Consider the following 16699-nt stretch of genomic DNA (forward strand, 5'->3'; position numbering starts at 1 on the left):
TATGTAAGCGAGAGCTTCGTGAAGTGTGTCATGACTCATGAGGTGGTGTAAAGAATGCAACACGTAGAAGGGGCAGGTGTCGCAAGCTCGACGAGGCGGCGCCAGCGAGCTGCCGCGTGCGGTACGGGGAGATGCACATGTGAGCCCTCCATTCGGTGCCGAGATATTAAAACTGTAACGGGAGGTACAGCGCATGGGCAATCTAGCAGCGTCGAAACGCCTGAATCGAGTGTATTCCGAAACTGTGACACCCGTCTGTTTGCATTTTATATTCCTTCTTTTCAATAGAGTTTGTCTTTACAGTTTATTTTAGGAAAACTTTGTTTTTGCCCCTCCAGTTTTTTACCACTTTGCTTATGTTATTCTAGGATTCCATAGTGGCAGAGTGGTAATTGTGATACATTGTCAAAAGCTAAAAATGGCAAAAGTGAATAAAAAATTATTGTTTTTGCCACGGAATGATATTTGTGATGCATTGTTAAAAGTTAAGAGTAGCAAAAACGAGATATCAAACTCTAGAGTTGCATAAACAAAATGGGCAAAAATTAAGTTTTCTTTTAATTTTTGTCAATTTATTGGGGTTATTTATTGTTTTTTAGATGTTTTCAAGGGTTTTTCTCTTTATTTTTCTTTTATTATTTCTTTTTACTTTGGGGGGCTTGGGGGGGTGTTCAGATGGTTTCCAAGTCTTATTGGATTTTCACTGTGTTTCATTGTTATTCTTCGGCTTTCGATTTTTCTGTTTCCTTTGTTTCTTTATCAGTTTTCTGCGGTTTTCCTTTTTAATACAAGTCCTTTTCAGTATATATGTACTCTCTTCGTTTTATAATATAAGATCATTTTTAATTATAGGATGGGAGTACATTTTTAGAGTACACATGTGAAAAAGCTATGCACCTCGAACACTTTTAAAATACATAATTAAGATTCTTCTTTTAGCTATATGTTTTGATGTCTATTTTTTTCATACGCATAATATATTTTCCGTATACGTAAAAACGTTTTTTATATAATTTGTAACATTTTGCAAAACATGATTAGCATTTTCTTTTACATTTTCTGTTTTCTTTGTTTTTTTCTTCGGTTTTAAACATTATAGACATGTTTGATGTCTACTTTTTCATAAACATTGTACACTTCCATATACATCTAGAATATCTATTTGATGTACATTTAACATTTTCTAAAAACATGATTAACATTTTCTAATAATGTCACATACAGTTTTATGAAAAGCATGAACACTTTGAAAGTGTCAAAAACATTTTTTGTATGATATTGACATTTTCCATATACATTTGAAACATTTATTTTATATACCTTTAATGATTTTTCACATATGTGATTAATTTTCTTATAATGTCACATATATTATTTGTAACACGTGAACATTTTTAAACGTAACATATATTACTTTTCATATGCCACCTACATTTTTTTAGTTAAGATAACTTTTTTACGTTATTTTAACATTTTTTAAAATTCATGATTTTCAAAAATCCTATTTTTTTATGTTTCAAAATATATGTATTTAAATATTTTCTAAAATATTAATAGAATAAAAATATAAGAAATGAACAAAGAAAAAAACAGAAGAAAAGATGAATGAGGTCTTGAGCCGTGTTGAACGGAAGAGAAGATGTCAAGTATGGGATGGACGAATTAATGAGTAACCCCTCGCAGGCTTCCCAGCGGGTTAGTTGCAAGAGTGCGGGAATCTTCAGCCATCACGTGTCACATGTTGGATGCATCTGCAGGTCTTTTTTTCATGCTTTTTGGGTTTTTTACTTCTGTTTTATTCTGATTTTGCTCGAGTTTTCCTAGGTTTCTTGAAAGAAAAAGAGTGTACTTTTTTCACCTGTGAGGCACACCCTGTGAAAAGCACAAATATGCTACTCCATGAAGCATAGTTGTGAGAAACATAACTGTGTGCTTCAACAGGAAGAGCACATATAGTTGTGCCTTTAAAACAATGAAAAGCAAAGTTGTGCTTTGGAAAAGTGAAAGACATTGCTTTCAAAAAAAATGACAAATGTGTTTGTGCTCCCCATATTTTGTGGTTATTTTTCTGGGGTGGGGGGGGGGGATGGAGTTCCATGTTTTTTCGGGTTTTTTGTTTATTGTTTATTTTGCATCTTTTTGGGGTTTTTTGAAAAGTCCGTCCAAATCTATTAATATGAGATGTAGTTTCGAAGATCTCTACCCGAGTAACGCAATGATGAAAACCGTCATGATTTGAACATACGATTCATAGAAAGAAAACATTTCGAAAAACGAATAAATGAAAAAAGACACAAAAATCAGCTTGTGATAAGTGTCGCTAAATCAATGCGTCCCTTTATAAGACGTACTCCCTCCGTCCGAAAATACTTGTCATCAAAATGGATAAAAAAGATTGTCTAAAACTAAAATACGTCTAGATGCATCCACTTTTATTTATTTTGGTGACAAGTATTTTCGGACGGAGGAAGTACTCTCTAGCTAGTGATTTCGGTCAAATATTTTCGAGCTCCTCCCTCCCATTCAATGTTAAAACGCATATTTGGGCTGGCCCATTTTAGCCCCTCTTATCTCGTTCGTTTCCAAAAAAACTGCTGATACATGCAGTGAAAAGTCGTTGTTGCTTGTTCCCTTAAAAAAATTGTCAATGTGTTAACTTCCAAAAGACCAACAGCAGTTTCTAACAGATTTATAAAAAAATGGTAAAGTATTTTGAAAATATCCATGAAATTGAATAATGTTTACTAATTTAATAAAATGTGAATTTAAAAGTTTTCTGATTTTTTAAAAAAAGGTTCACAGATTTGGAATATGTTTTAAAAAACCAGACCGGCAGGTGTATAAAAAGGGGAAGTTTCTTGATGGGTTTCCCTATTAAGTCAGCACCGGATCAAGATTGGAGACCCACCACAAGCAGAGAATTAAAAGCGAGTGGTGACCAACCATTTGCAAAAAGAGTAACAGAGCAAAACAGAAAAGAGAAGGGAGAAGAAAAAAGGTTCATAACTCATTGGATAGCTTAATCTATTGATCAAGGAAAATATTCATGATTTTTCATTTCAAATGAGAACATAAAAATGAATCTGAATAAAATCAATTGAAACCAACAAAAACACACAAGGAAAAAACAAAGACAAACCAACTGGAAATCTAGATTTTATAGTTCGCTTTAGAAAAGAATCCCAAGTATTTGGTTTATAGTACGTTTTACACAAGTGTGTACTTTTCTTATGACCTACTGCAAATTTTCAATTTTTTTAGAATAAATTTTCATATTTTCTTGTGCAAATTGGTTTATAGTTCATTTTAGAGACGTGTGTTCTTTTTTGTTGAACTACTGCATATTTTTATGTTTACTTGTGCAAGAGTTAAATTAGAAAAAACAGAAATAAATACATCTATTCAGGTTATCACACCATCTCATGGGAAATATGTCCTCTCAACAATATACCATCCCTATCCTTCAAACCAAACATCAGTTTGGCTATCTTCAACCACTTGAAATCCCTCCCAACCAAACAGAAAAAGAGGCTATCCCTATCTAAGTGGCTGGGGATACCCACAACCACTCAAACATATCCCCCAAACCAAACACACCCATACTGTAGAAAGGCGTCCCACCTTCTCGACGGTTCGCCCCATTGAATGGAGCTAGTGGGACAAATTAAGGAGAAAGATACACCTACAATCTTTTATATGGTACTTACTCCACTTGCCCTAAAAGGTTTTAGAATACTAATTCGTATACAGAGTAAGAATAACAGGATATTTTATACAAACTTGGATCAATATAGACACTTCAAACAACCAAAACCACAGCATAGAACATAGGACAGTCGTGTTATGGAGCCAAACGAGCCTGCCTAAAATTATCCTACCTGATACTGTACATACAAGAAAGAAGAAACAAAAGAGTCATGTTGATTCCCGGCAAAAATTTCTACACACAACAGTTCATCAACCTGCAGGCCCCACTGCACATTTTGTTTCCCTCGGAACCAAACTCACAAGAAATGAGGAAATGATGAGATGCGCGGCAGATGCGTAAGCAGGTCCCCAAATGGTTCTTGCCTTGGAGGCAATGAGCCATTGCCACTGTCTCCTTCAACAAGAGGCGCATAAGCTTGGGGCTTTCTCTCATGAATCTCATTATTATCACTGTGAACACCAGAGTTTACCTGGCCTGTGCCTGAATCTCTCTGGATCAATGAACACAGAGAATTGACTCTTGACATGAGCATCCTCTCATCAGCAGCAATAGTGATTTGGGAGTCGTTCAGAAGTTGCCGGGTCATCTCATCAAATGCTAGTTTACCCGTTGAGTCATTGCCACCATCGAGGATCTGAGAGTCGTTTAGGAGGTACCGGGTAATGTCGTCTATGGCCAGTTTACCTGATGTGCCAGCACCACCATCAGCTGCGGGTAGGTTCCCTGAATACATATGTCTGTAGATGTGGTGCCCAATGTGGTTTGCTATCTCACTCTTGGACATGGAGCGCCGGATCCCTGGCAACTTAAAACCGTTCCAACTAAGGATGTTTGTATGTGGTTCACCCACACTGGAACCATCGTCTTGTTTAATCACTTGACTGTCAGCAACTGGAATGGAAAAAAAAAAGATGATGAGCAAAGTCATTCACTGTTACATGTTACAAAGATCCTAGTTGTAATTTGTGAAAAAAAAACAGAAAACAAATTCAAATAATTATTCTGAACAGTGACCATGATTCAGTAGCATAGCATGACCTAAGACATCATCAATGAAAAATGTTACGTATTATAATAATTATGTTCACCTGAATTAGAGAAACCTTGAGGCAAGCCATCTGATGTTCCAGCTTCCTGTCTCTCTTCAGCATCTATCCTACCGGATGCAGAATGATGCTGTAATAGTTCCCTAAATCTTTGGGGGGTTAACTGATCGTCATCATCTTTATTATGCACAAAATTTTGGCACTTCACATCATCTGGATCTTCAAATATGGAAGATCTTGATTCAAAATACGGATTCTCCAACGTGATCTCATTTTGCTGGCTTAGCGAGCATAGACGTGGGTCACAGTGAACAAGCTTCTCCACATGCTTATTCATCATTCCGGGCGCACACTGAAGAAAGTGCCTCCTGAAAATAAAGGATTTTCGGAAGTTCAGGCACCAGTGTAACTTCGTGTATTGAGAACCTACTTGATTGTGATGTAGGCTTGAATCTGTCTTTCACAATGGTTTCTCGAGAAACAGCACTAAAATCCACTATGCCATGTCTTTCACAATATTTGAATGTGAAGTTCACAGCATATGCTTTTTTTCTCTCCACATGAAAATGTGTCTCATTTGTATTAGAAGGGGCCAAAATGACGCAAAGTACAACCAGGAAAATGAAGAAAACCACAGAAGGACCAAGAAACCAGGCTACAAAAGCTAGGAAGAAACTAGCGAAAGCCTAATTAGCCCATCTAATAGAACAGAGCAAGCAAAAACAACAATAGAAGTTCACTGCATATATTCTAAGATTTAATAAACATCTGCCACCATACATGAACATGTACCTGTGCATGCTTGCCTGTCCAGCAGTAAAATCAGAAGTTGCCTGCCACAAAGTGTGCTTCCTTGGCTGCGGATTCGTTTCTCTGAAGAAAAGTGGTTGCCTAGACAACTGGAAAAAACAAGAAAAAGAAAATTAGCAACAGAAAGAATATGTAACAACGGCCCCAAAAAGGCGAAAATGGACAGGAATATTACTGAACTAGATCTTTACCGTCCTATTAATATAATATGATGATGTGATCCATAATAAATAATTAACTTTGCAGTAATTTGCATTACTGACTCCATGTATATACAAGTGCTTACCGCGATTTCCAGGGTGCCAGGTTCCGTTTCTGGACAAACCACCTTAAGTGCACAGATATCAGACCACTGTATCTCAATTTTACTCTTGAGACCACCATCCAGTACTTCCCACACGAGTTTGTGTTTTGCAAAATAGCATTTCACAACCAGATCACCTTCGTGCCTTGATACCCACTGTTTATATACGAAGTATAAAGCTTAACATAAATGAATCAGTTGAAACACAGATAAGAAAACAAACAAATGAACAAACGACACTAACTAAATAGGTATAGTCAATGTGCATAGGTCTCTAGAACTACATATTGCCCCCTGTGTGCTTTGCAATATAGCAAGCTCATTTCATAACATCTTGTGCTATGGGATATCAATCTATAAATAAACTAATGTCACGGAGATTAGGCTTCAAGCCCGAAATTCGCTTCCATTGCCACCATGGCAGGCCAGAAACTAAAGGTACCAAGCTCTCATCATGAGATCACTATGATTATGAGCTAAAAAGGATTAGGCGTGGCATTCATGTAGAACAGATTGTCTGATCTTCAGAAGTAACACCGGCTAACTGTAATAATAGTATTAATACTAAACACAGTTAGAGACAATGGAATGGATCAACTTGAATCTCAACAATGCAAGCAACAAGAGATTATTATCAAAGAGACGTGTATGCATTTATATTCAGTTAATACTGAAGGACGGTATTCAACATGGAATTGTTGTCATGACCAGAGGATGTAAGTTACACCCAGTCAATTATGTCAATTTCTACTAAAAACAAGTATCATCGGGGGACCATGAATGACACCACAGGGCAATGTGGCAGCATGAATGAGCACATGACAAAGCTACTAACCTCCCAAGATCCGATTCTGAGAATAGAACCAGGGAAGTTGGAGGCTTTTAATTTCTCCGAGGCACTAGCAGTGCCACCATGCCGGGCGTCTTTGGCCTTGCCAGCCTGCACAAGCTTCATTTGGATCAAATCCACGAGAGAGGGGCTCTTCTTAAGCCGCAAGCCAAGTGGACTAGGCTCCTCAAGGAAATCATGTTGCGATGACTGCTGATTGGACACACTAGCACCGCCTGTGCTCCATTGCTGCATGACACAACCCCAAAACGCAACAAGCATAGGATTAAATAAGCACCGTGAAAGAAGATTTTATCAGTATTATCAATCAGGATAATATTTGCATTCCAAATCCGTGATGAAAACTGGAAAACAGTGACTGTACAGAGAGCACGTCCGTTTGCTTTTGTGAAATGAAAGAGGTAGAATCTTAGAGGATTAATTAAGAATTAGCATCAGAGGGGATTAACATGTAAGTGCGGACAGCTCGGATTGTTGGCGAATCAGTACTCGAGAGTACAATTCCAGAAGTCCATATTGTCCATTTCTAAAACCAAAGAATGGAACGGATATAGTATGTTAGTAGTAATAATATCTTCAGAGCAAAAAAGATTCCAGCAACTTGACTGCGCAAGATCTTTTTTCTTTTTCATTCATACGTGCCAGTGCCATATCTATCATCGACAACTTGCATACCTTTTACAAAAAGTTTTTCACGCTGGTGTAGCAATTTACTACTACCTATGTAACTAAATATAAAATGTATCGAGTCATGTACTGCGGGGTAGATGTCCTCCATGTTGTGAGGACTTATTGTCTCTCAATTGTAACCCTATGACATAGGAATAAAACAAACTCCCGTATGTTTTTTCGCAAAAAGATAAACAATAAAATAAAATGTTTTTGAACTGCAAAAACGTCTTGTATTTAGTTTTTTTTCGAGAAAAAAATAGTTACCGAGGTAGTAATTTCAGAATGTTAATCAATTAACACAGACAACGAGAAACGCACTAACACGTCAGGAGAATCACTCCAATTGCCCAAAAACCTTGGTATCGACTCAATAAAACGAAGATTATTTTTCGTTGGATTTGAACTCAAGCGAAAATCGATCGGCAGTAACACTTTCTAGATTACTTCAGTACCCTTCGCTCGGCCTCCTCCCAAGAGAGGGAAAAGGGGACGAAAACCCAGAAATTTTCGAATCTCCTTCGGGCCCGCGCCCACCACATGAAACGATCAGTCCGGATATCACGATGCAAAAACAAACAGTCAAGCAAAATCATATCGGAACGTTCGCGCCTGTTTTGCAAGGAACGAAGCAAAGACGAGGACGGGAAAGCCACCTGCGGCGGCTGCTGCTGGTGCGCGAGGCGGGACCTCTTATGGAACGGCGACGCCTCAGCCCCGGCAGCCCCCGCGGCGTCGCCGTCGTCGTCCACCGCCTCCTCCTTCAGCCCCCGCCGCAGCTTCCCCATGTGCGGCAGGTGAACCATCCTCTGCGGTTCGAGCCGAAGGTGAGGGAGGACACCGTTGAGGCGGTTGTTGTACGGAGGAGGAGAGCTGTTTGAACAAGCAAGCGAGGACGGATGGGAGGTGGAGGAGGGAAATAAATATCTCGGCGGGGGCGGGGGAGGAGGAGGAAGCAGGATTAGAGGCCACCGTGGCGCGCCAGAGGAGTTCTCGTATCTACCCCTGATGCGCGGTGGTCGGGCGGGGGCAGAATCGTCAGGGGGGACGGTCGGCAGGCGTGCCCTGCCCACGGCAGCGGTGCGGTGGGCTTCCCCTTCCCCGGCGGCCAGCGGCGGCACCTGGGTCACGCCCCGGACGGTCGACACGCGTCCACGGTGCGGGAGGGGGAAAGGGAGAAGCGGCGGGGGGCGTGACGTGGTTGGTGCGCGTGTGACCTGGACACGCCGGCCCGTCCGCGTCCAGTCCACTGTGCCGACGCTATCCGTTCGCATCAACATCGGCCTTTGTCCTTTTCTGTGCTTGTGGATAAGATCGTGGCTGGCCGGCGAGCACTCACAGCGCAGAACCAAAGTGACAAAATTATTGTAGGGGAGGAACAAGACTTGGACTTTGGAATTGGATGGACCTAGACAGAGCCTGCTCCTGGCCTCTCACTTTAGAAAAATGATTATAAAATACATATGCTAAACAAAATCAAAATACATATGGACTTTGGATTTGTGTGATTTAAATAACCTATTTAAAATCAACATAGAGATCACAAATAATATATTTTTAACACAGTACAGACGCAAGTGCTCATATATATATACACACATACACTGATATGAATGCACGCGCACACTACCCCTATGAGCATCTCCGAGAGACTGGGCCGGCATATCATCTTGAAAATTTACAAAGTCGTCGTAGACGTCTCGTAGTTGATGGAAACATCTCCTCCCACTAATAATGCATAGTCGGAAATCCTGAAATAAATACAGAATAAATGCAAGCACCAGGACTTAACCCTGGTGGCACCGACAGAGCTACATGTATTCCTGAAGGGGCCATGGCCCCCCAACATTGACAATATGTCTAAAGAAAAATAAAATGAAAGTGCTTAATTAGAAAAAGTATAGTCTTTGCCCCCCTCAAGATTGTCGTATTTGCCTTTCGCCCCTCCAGCATTTTCTCCCTAGCTCCGCCACTGCCTGGTGGACTGGGGATATTACTGTCCTCCTAACCATTCACTCACAAGTTGGTTCGCAAGATCACAAAAAAAATGAAAGGTCAATTGAAACGTTATTAAATTATTAGGAAAGTGGTTCAGAATAGAATACCTTCTAAAAAATTAACCATAATTCTGGATTTCGTATTTTCTAAAAAAAATGGAACATGGTTCCAGAAAAATGTAAAATGATGATAATATATATGGCTTACATGTAAGTTTCATCTCATTCAGAAAACCTTTTAAGTCAATAGAACCATTATTTGTCAAGTTTTAGTGTGCAAGAATACGGGACATCCATTAAAATATGGGACGTTGCACACTAAGAGCATCTACAGCTGGACTTAATTTCGGCCCCACCTAAACATCAGCAGACACGCCCTGTCAGTGTCTGGACGTCTTTGATTTGAGCCTATATTTATCCGTGCAAGCAGTCATGCTCCTCATTTTCTTCCTTATATGCCCGGTCAATTGTATGTGATTGGTGTAGATAGAGAGAGAAAGAAAAAATAAAGATAGAGAAAAGGTGATCCAGGTGGGCCACGTCCTTATAATAAAATTATCGACTGACCGGGGCGCGTCTGGATGCATCCGCGAGCCCTCATATCCTTCTCATATTTGGTGTTAATATAAGAATTTGCGCAAAGCTAGGGCGTATAAAGATGATATGAGGGGTCCGGTTGGGTCATTTTTTTCTTCTCTTTCATGTTCGGTACGTGTCCATAGACGTTTGAGGAGGATTTGAGGGACCGCGGTATATGTTCTAAGAGCATCTCTAGCAGATCCTGCAAAAAGCTCGCCGGCCCTGAAATTTTTTGGTTGTTTTGCAGGATCTACGTTTTTTTACCCAAACAGATCCGGTAAACAAAGTGTGACCTGTAAAAAATTTACAGGCAGCCGCATATGCTCTATACGTACGGGGAACGGTCGGGTTTTAGGGTTAGCAAACCCTATCCCCTCCGCCGCAATTCGCCCGTGCCGCCCTCCCCAACTCCGGTGACAAATCTTGCCACATCTCCTTCGTTTTTTCTTCTCCTCGATGGCCGGTGGTGCTGGCGGGCGTGCCGGGGGTGGTGGGTCGCCTCCGCGCAAGCTCCCACGGCATGACGCGGAGGCCGGCAGCTCCAGCCGGCCCGCCGTCGAGCCATGGCGCTCGAAGCAAGCGCGCGACCACGACCGGCTCTCTCGAAGCGGCGGGAGGAGTCCTTGGGCCGGCTTCCACGAGCTCCATGGACAACTCTTTCCGCATTTTCAAAGGTGTCGGGAGGCCGATGCGGAGCTTGTAGCCACGGAGAAGGCTTTGGCGGCTAGAGAAGAAGTTGCCGCCGCCAAGGAGGCCAACCTCATCAACGTGCTCCACAAGTCCGGCGCCAAGTTCTACCTCGGCGTGTGACGCCCGGATAATCAAGCTACAGTAATTCCCTGCTAATTATGTCGTGTCATCATTTTCACTATTTCTAAATCCCCCTTTGATTCAATCCGATTCAAATTCAAATTCAAATACTAAATGCAACCCAAAGTTTCACAAACATGAAGACTAAATTGTTGATCATGTGACAAATTTTCACTTCTTAATATTGATGGTGAACCAACTTTTTATAAAGTGGCTTAGTGCTCTAAAATAAAAGAAAACAGAGGTGATAAAATGAAGAAGGAAAAGACTATAGCAAAAGAAAGAAAAAAGCCCCCTGCACCCCTGGCCGTTCGGCCCAACTGGGCCACCATGCCACCTGGACGGCCCACCCCGCTCCCCCTAATCCCCACCCGACCGAAGCCCTAACTGCTACCCCCACTCCCCTTGATCCCCTTCCTCCGTCTGGATCAGGGCATCGAGACCGTATACCCGTCGACAACCGCCAACGCGACTGACGCCCGAGCCGTCGCTCCGCCGAGGCCGCCGCCAGCCAGCCGAGCGTCGCCCCTCCCGGACTCCTTCCTCTCCATCCTGCGCTGCGCCCTTCTTCCCCGAGCTCCGCTCGCGCTCCATCCAGGGCCGCCCCGACCTCCCGCTGCACGTCATCGTCGTCGGGCTGCCCGCTTCCGGCCAGCCCGCACCTCCCCGAGCTTGCCCTGCGCTCACTGTGAGTACCGGCTCCTTTTCCCCTCTGTTTTCGTAGCTGTTCCCATGCCGTATGTTGGAAATATGAGCAATTTACCAAATGATTTTATTAACAGAAATATTAGATAAAGCATGACTAATATAGCCGCGATAAAGCAAGTCATGCAACCTGACGGAGAAAAAGTAAATAGCATTTGCATATATGAACTTGAACCGAACACATCTAGGACAGACACTAGATCATGTTGCATATATGGAGTAGAACCTAACACATGTAGGGCAAGTACTAGTACGAAAAACTGTGGCAGGACATCTGACAGAAAGAAGAAGAACACATACGGGACAACAGCAGCAGAAGCACTGGACTTGGGGTCGACATCCTCTCCAGCCATGTCGTTGCTGAGGTAGTCGACGTCGGGGAAGAAGTCGTCGTCGGGGAAGTAGTCGTCGGAGCCCGTGATGAAGAAGCCAGTAGTCACGCAGAGCGCTCCCCAAAAACCTTATCACCCTTCTCCCGTACATGACTCAAAAGGTGCGGTCTCGGAGGCCTACTGTCCCGATGTGCAGTGCACGCCGTAAGCCGGGAGGAGGAAGACAGCAGCAACTCAGAGATTGGAACCGATGGCGAGAGGAAGGAGAAGTTCTGGTGCGTCTCTCTAAGAGGAGCGACCTTCCTTTTATAGGCACAAGAGAAGGAGGCGAGAGACTGCGTCGGGAGCTGAAGGGAATGCGGGAGATGAAACGAACAGACAGCAGCCGAAAGGTGCAGCGTTCGTATTCAATATCCAGTACAGCAAAAACTTTCCAGCTCCCCAGTGACCTTTCGTATACCCGTAGTGCGTGGCAAAAATTTAGATATCGGCTCGGCTCATTCCCGCAACCCGCGGCGCGGCACGTCGTGATGAGGCGTGGCGTGGCGAGGCGGGCGGCGGAGGAGGAGCGAGCATGGATATCCCTCTTGTTCTCATGCTCGTACAAGTGGGGAAAGAACCTCCCTTATAAGGAGGTCCAACTCCCACTAAACTAGCAATGTGGGACTAAACTTTAGTAGTATCCCTTGCCTTGCACAAATGGGCTAAGTGGGCTTCTAGGATTTATTAGGAATTTCGGAAATAGTTATTGGGCTGCCCAAAATAGACTAAATTTCAGCAATCCCCCACCAGATCCCAGAGGCACACAGAAATTTGCCTTTGGTTCCAAAACACTATTTTATATACCGGTACTGTAGTGGAGACTGTTAAGTTGAACTTCCACCTAGAACTCTATGCTACGCTAGTAAGAAACTTGAACAGTGGACTGGGCCTTGAACTGCAAGTTTTCTGCGAATCTAGCTTCACATAAAGCCTTGACCGATACGTGGCTACCGTGGGTCTTCCCCGCGGGTGGAGTTTATGCGTCATACTCTATGACCTTTCATGAGTTTACTAGAGAGAGCCCTACTCCCATAGATTGCGACGTTTGACAATCAGACTCATATAGATGTGTTCTTCAAAAGATATTCTGCAGGATAACATCTCTTCTTAAATAAGCCACTTAGAACACATTAAGATATACATCAACTTGCCATGCAGATTAGGAGAGTATTGCATTTTCATGGAGTGGTATTGTGAATAGTAAGGATAATCTCCTCTCAGTTGACCAACAGCTTGTCTTCCACATCTAATTCACGGGATCTCCGATCACAAAGAATAGGTTACTACTATGAACAACTCATATTGTGGGTCTCATACCCATCTCTCTCGATGCATTATCTATCACATTACGTGATAGACCCTTAGTAAAAGGATCAGCCAGATTTTTAGACGTTTGGATATAATCCAATGTAATAACTCCGGAGTTTTTCATTTTTCTGACAAACTTTAACCTTCTCTGAACGTGTCTTCATGACTTCATGTTGTCCTTTGAGCTGCTCATTTTCGTGATCACTGTTTGATTGTCGTAGTTTATAAGGACACCCGGGACAGGTTTCTCAACAACCGGCAAGTCATTCAAGAGCCGATGAAGCCAATCTGCTTCGACCGTAGTTGTATCTAGTGTTGTGAGTTCTGCTTCCATTGTTGACCTCGTTAAGATGGTCTGCTTGCAAGACTTCCAAGAAACAGCGCCACCTTCATGAGTGAATACATAACCGCTCGTGGCCTTTATATCATTAGCATCTGAGATCCAGTTTGAGTCACTATACCCTTCAAGCACCTTTGGGTGCCCAGTGTAGTGAATTCCATAATTCGCAGTGCCTTTCAAATAACGCAAAACTCTTTCTAGAGCTTTCCAATGCACATCTCTTGGTTTTGAGACAAACCAACTCAGTTTGCTAACAGCAAAAAAGATGTCAGGTCTTGTAGCACTGGCTAAGTACATAAGCGAGCCAATAATCTGAGAATACTTTGATTGGTCTCTAGCAATTCTTTGATTCTTTCGAAGTAACACACTTGCATCATAAGGTGTTGGAGAGGGCTTGCAGTCACTATAGCCAAAGCGACTCAAGATCTTTTCCGCACAGTGAGATTGAAGCAATGTAATCCCACCATCATCGGCTCTCAACAACTTAATGTTCAGAATGACATCAGCCACTCCTAAATCCTTCATCTCAAAACAGTGAGATAGGAAATTCTTGACCTCCTTAATAACATTCAGATTTTTTCCAAAAATCAGTATGTCGTCAACATACAAGCAAAGGATAACTCCCTCGCCCCCACCATGGCGATAGTACACACATTTGTCAGCTTCGTTTACAACAAAGCCTGCGGCTGTTAAAGTTCTTTCAAACTTCTCATGCCACTGTTTAGGTGCTTGCTTGAGTCCATACAAAGACTTCAGCAACTTGCACACTTTTCCTTCCTGGCCATCTAGTACAAACCCATTTGGTTGTTCCATATAGATTTCCTCGTCCAACTCTCCATTTAGGAAAGCAATCTTAACATCCATTTGATGAACAAGAAGACCATGTGAGGCAGCTAGTGGAAGTAGAACTCGAATAGTGGTCAGTCGAGCCACAGGTGAGTAAGTATCAAAGAAGTCTTCACCTTCCTTTTGGGTATATCCCTTAGCCACGAGTCGAGCCTTGTACTTTTCAATAGTACCATCAGGCCTAAGCTTCTTCTTGAATACCCATTTGCATCCTATAGGTTTGCACCCATAAGGACGTTCAGTTATCTCCCAAGTTTCATTCGCTAAGATAGAATCCACCTCGCTACGAACCGCTTCCTTCCCGTAGTCAGCATCTTCAGATGCATAAGCCTCTGAAATAAAACTGGGAGTGTCATCTATGAGATACACAAGAAAATCATCACCAAAGGACTTTGCAGTCCTCTGTCTCTTGCTCCTAGTAGGAACTTCATTGTTTTCCTCCACAGGACTTTCAAAGTGTTCTATCAAAATGGCAGGTTTGGTAATTGTAACTAGTTCCTGATTCGATGAACTAGGCATCTCCTGATTAGATGAGGTAGCCATATCCTTCATGGGAAAAATATCTTCAAAGAAAGTCGCATCATTCGACTCCATGATCGTACCGACATGCATGTCAGGTACCTCAGATTTTACAACCAAGAATCTATATCCAATGCTATGAAAAGCATATCCCAGGAAAACACAATCCACAGTCTTTGGTCCAAGCTTTCGCTTCTTTGGAATTGGAACATTGACTTTCGCCAAACAACCCCATGTTCGTAGATAAGAGAGTTTTAACCTTTTCTTCTCCCATTCCTCGAATGGAGTTATCTCTTTGTTCTTTGTGGGAACTCGGTTTAGGACATGACATGCTGTCAATATCGCCTCCCCCCACCATGCCTTGGAGAGACCCGATGTGTCTAACATGGCGTTAACCAAATCAGTTAGAGTACAGTTCTTTCTTTCGGCTACCCCATTTGACTGAGGTGAATAGGGAGGTGTCCTCTCATGGATTATACCATGTTCTGCACAAAAAGCATCAAATTCATTGGGAAAATACTCTCCACCACGGTCGGACCTAAGCCTCTTGATTTTCTGATCAAGTTGGTTTTCCACTTCAGCTTTATAGATCTTGAAAAAGTTCAAAGCTTCATCCTTAGATTTCAGAAGATACACACGGCAGTATCTAGTGGAGTCGTCAATTAACGTCATGAAATATTTCTTTCCACCTTTTGTCAAAACGCCATTCATTTCACAAAGATCTGAATGTATGAGTTCTAGTGGTGCAAGATTTCTCGTTTCCGCAGTCGTGTGAGACTTACGAGGTTGCTTAGCTTGCACACACACTTGACACTTAGATCCCTTGACAGTGGTGAAACTAGGGATTAAGTTCGACTTTGCTAGTCGCGACATGCAACCAAAGTTAACATGACAAAGACATGAATGCCACACATTGGATTCACTATTGTTGCAAATATGATTAACAATTTTATTGCAAACGTCTGATAAGGATAAACGAAACAGACCTCCTGACTCATAGCCTTTACCAACAAAGGTTCCATATTTGGATATTACAAATTTATTCAACTCAAAGACAAGCTTGTAGCCATCTCTACACAGAAGGGATCCGCTAACAAGATTTTTATTGACGGAGGGGACATAATGCACGTTCTTCAGCTGCACGATCTTCCCCGAAGTAAACTTCAGATCGACCGTGCCAACACCACAAACAGAAGCACTTGAACCGTTGCCCATCAGCACGGTTGAAGTCCCTGCGGTCTGATAAGACAAAAACATGGAAATATCACCGCATACATGCACATTAGCACCCGTGTCAATCAACCAATCAGGAGAATGACATACTGAAAGAATAGTGGGAAATATACCATACCCAGCATCCTTCATGTCAGTGTCTCCAATGACAACATTAGCGGTCTTGCCGCCTTTCCCAGGATGACGCTTGTCATAGCGATTAGGGCAACTAGGAGCCCAATGATCAGGATCCCCACACACATGACAAGCACCTTTCTTCTTGTCATTCTTCTTCTTGAAGTTCGTGTGTTGCACAGCCTTGTTCTTCCCATCAAACTTTGCTTTACCATCAAACTTGCCCTTGTTCTTGAACTTGTGAGACTGGAAGTTCTTCTTCTGTACCAGATTGGCACTAGATCCTCCCTCAATACCTCGAACACGTGTGTCCTTTTCTCTCGCCTTTTATTCCACATCAAGAGTACCAATGAGATCCGGGACGGAAAACTCCTGCCTCTTATGCTTCAGCAAGATAGCAAAGTTCCTCCATGAAGGAGGAAGCTTAGTGATGATACCTCCGGCAACAAACTTGTCCGGTAGCATACAACTGAAGTGCTCAAGTTT

The 16699-nt window shown here is 42.4% G+C and overlaps 1 protein-coding gene across 1 annotated transcript; it reads right to left on the reverse strand.

Annotated features, from left to right (window-relative positions):
* Nucleotides 1-3745: 3745 nt before the first annotated feature.
* On the reverse strand, nucleotides 3746-8683 carry LOC123103321 (uncharacterized). The gene is made up of 6 exons (XM_044524856.1): nucleotides 8045-8683; nucleotides 6705-6947; nucleotides 5852-6025; nucleotides 5548-5654; nucleotides 4798-5123; nucleotides 3746-4600 (listed from the first exon to the last, which is right to left on the reverse strand). The coding sequence occupies exons 1-6, from the start codon at nucleotides 8666-8668 to the stop codon at nucleotides 4005-4007; spliced, it is 2070 nt and encodes a 689-aa protein (XP_044380791.1). The 5' UTR covers nucleotides 8669-8683; the 3' UTR covers nucleotides 3746-4004.
* Between the last annotated feature and the right edge of the window lie 8016 nt (nucleotides 8684-16699).

This window comes from Triticum aestivum, chromosome 5A, assembly GCF_018294505.1.
Source record: "Triticum aestivum cultivar Chinese Spring chromosome 5A, IWGSC CS RefSeq v2.1, whole genome shotgun sequence".
NCBI lineage: Eukaryota > Viridiplantae > Streptophyta > Magnoliopsida > Poales > Poaceae > Triticum > Triticum aestivum.

Excerpts from the sequence above, each read along its gene's own strand:
- LOC123103321 (XM_044524856.1), bottom strand. The coding sequence starts at position 8,668 with ATGTTGATGCGAACGGATAGCGTCGGCACAGTGGACTGGACGCGGACG. Across the intron at positions 5,655-5,851 it reads CTGGCACCCTGGAAATCGCG|TTGTCTAGGCAACCACTTTT; the intron begins GTAAGCACTTGT and ends TGTTTTTTCCAG. Across the intron at positions 4,601-4,797 it reads TCAAGGTTTCTCTAATTCAG|TTGCTGACAGTCAAGTGATT; the intron begins GTGAACATAATT and ends TTTCCATTCCAG.